General features: G+C 50.4%; 1 protein-coding gene across 1 annotated transcript; it reads left to right on the forward strand.

The window, feature by feature from the left end:
- Window positions 1-409: 409 nt before the first annotated feature.
- On the forward strand, window positions 410-1,082 carry LOC119545339. Its single transcript, XM_037850828.1, is given in 4 exon segments — window positions 410-587; window positions 590-648; window positions 650-726; window positions 728-1,082. Coding segments are annotated over 4 exon segments (669 nt in total).
- Window positions 1,083-1,913: the final 831 nt, after the last annotated feature.

Consider the following 1,913-nt stretch of genomic DNA (forward strand, 5'->3'; position numbering starts at 1 on the left):
CTGCTCCGGGCTGGTATGATCCTGGTATGATCCTGGATTTGCTCAGAAGTGGGAAGAATCGCCTTTCCAGGTGCCTGGAGGGACCTGGGAAGTCCTCTGCCCCCGAGCTCCTCCACCCCCCCGGGACCCCAGGGGTGCCTGAGTGCCGGCCGCCGCTCCCCCATAAATTCCTCGTGGCAACGCGAGCGAGCGCGCCAGGTCTCCGCCGTCCCTTCCGTGCCCCGGCGGATAATTTACCTCTTTGTCTTTAATAAAAAGGCTGACTTTTTCTGTCATGCTCTGCACCGGGAAAATAACAAATCGTATTTCAGGTAGAAAGCTCCTATTACTGCTGGGTTTTGGAGGCTGCGATAAAATCTTCATCGACGTGAAGACACCTTCGGGGTTGGCTTGGGTCGGAAGTCCTGAGATGGGGGCCGCCCTTCCCCGGGGGCAGGGGCGTGGGGAACCCGGCGGTGCGGAGGGAGGAAAGAGCGACGAGGTCAGAGGAAACCGAAGGCTCCTGGGGCACCAAAGGGCTTCCCGCAGTCGGGGAATGAGCCCTGGGGAGGAGCCTTTCGCGAGAAACGTGAGCGCGCCCCAACACGCCCAGACCTCATAAACCTCCTTGGCAAAGACCGGGGAAGCGGCTGGCGGACCGACTGCGGTGGAACTCCAGAAATTAACCTGCGCTACAATTAAACGGGCTGTCGCCTTTTCAGACTCACCTCGAGCGAGCGAGATAGAGAGCTCCCGAACCGGCGGTGGGGGGACCTGGGTCCACCCTCCCGTCCCAGGAGAAGAGGACAAAAAGGGGAGATGGACTTGGAGATGGCCCCGCCCTTCAAACGCTCCAATCCTTGGAAACCAAACCTCCTCTCCAAGCCTCCACGTCTAGAAGGGACAAAGGCAGCGAGGAGATCCGTAGAGAACCGATGGGGAGGATAGGTGGCTTTCGGCTTCTGGTGGTGGGCGCGTGGAGGGGGCTGGGGGGGGAGGAACAGTGGCTAAGTTTCCAGCCCACGTATAACAATCTAGGATGGTCTTCAGAAGATACACCGGGTCTCCTGGTTTGGAAGCAAATTGCCTTCCCAAAACTGTGAAGCAAACTATTGCAAAACTCCCGCATAGCCCTGCTGTTTTGAAGGTGGGGAGGCAAAAATTTCAATTACTGATGCCACCCACAAAATTTCTTCAACTTCTTAGAACAGTCACAGCGCCTAACTATCCTATCAAAATAATTGCAAGAAATTAGACATTAGGGGGGATGGGCTTTTTGTTTGCTCGCCTGTTTGTTTTCATCTGAGGCAGTTTTCTTTCAAACGATAGGAGAGCAATTGGGTAAGAAAAAACTGGGCCAATCCAGGAAAGCGCTGGGGTTGAAGGTTTTAGTGAAACCCTGAATAAACTTGACACTTAACTAACTGTAATTATGCTTTGCCATTAGCGGACCATTAAGATAAACAAGGAAGAGTTCACACCTCCTGCCAGTTCATTCTTAAGAATATTCACAAAGATAATACAGCTGTAGTTGGTGAGTTACCTTCTCCACCAGGAGGGTTAATTTTTAAATTTTTTAATTAAAATGTGAAAGCTTAGGTTTTGTAGCCAGCCAACAACATGAGGGGAGTCTCGTAGGAACATGTTAACGCCTTCAAATTTGCCTTTTGTTACTGTACCCTATGCCATTATCCCCCAGAGTCATATGAGATTTCAAGACTTTATTAATAGTCCAGGGAATATGAATATGTTGGAAGTCTGGACTTTCTTCTCCCTTCTCATGGGTGACTGGCATGCAGACTCCTCATAAAGGGGAATTATGGCTCATCAAAAGAGTGACTTTATGAGCATTAATAGAATAATAAATCTTGCAATTTTAGTTCAAGAAATGATGAAGTCCTATAATCAGAGTGACCCATGCAAATATGATCCAC

The sequence above is a fragment of the Choloepus didactylus genome, chromosome 10 (assembly GCF_015220235.1).
Source record: "Choloepus didactylus isolate mChoDid1 chromosome 10, mChoDid1.pri, whole genome shotgun sequence".
In the NCBI taxonomy this organism is placed as follows: domain Eukaryota; kingdom Metazoa; phylum Chordata; class Mammalia; order Pilosa; family Megalonychidae; genus Choloepus; species Choloepus didactylus.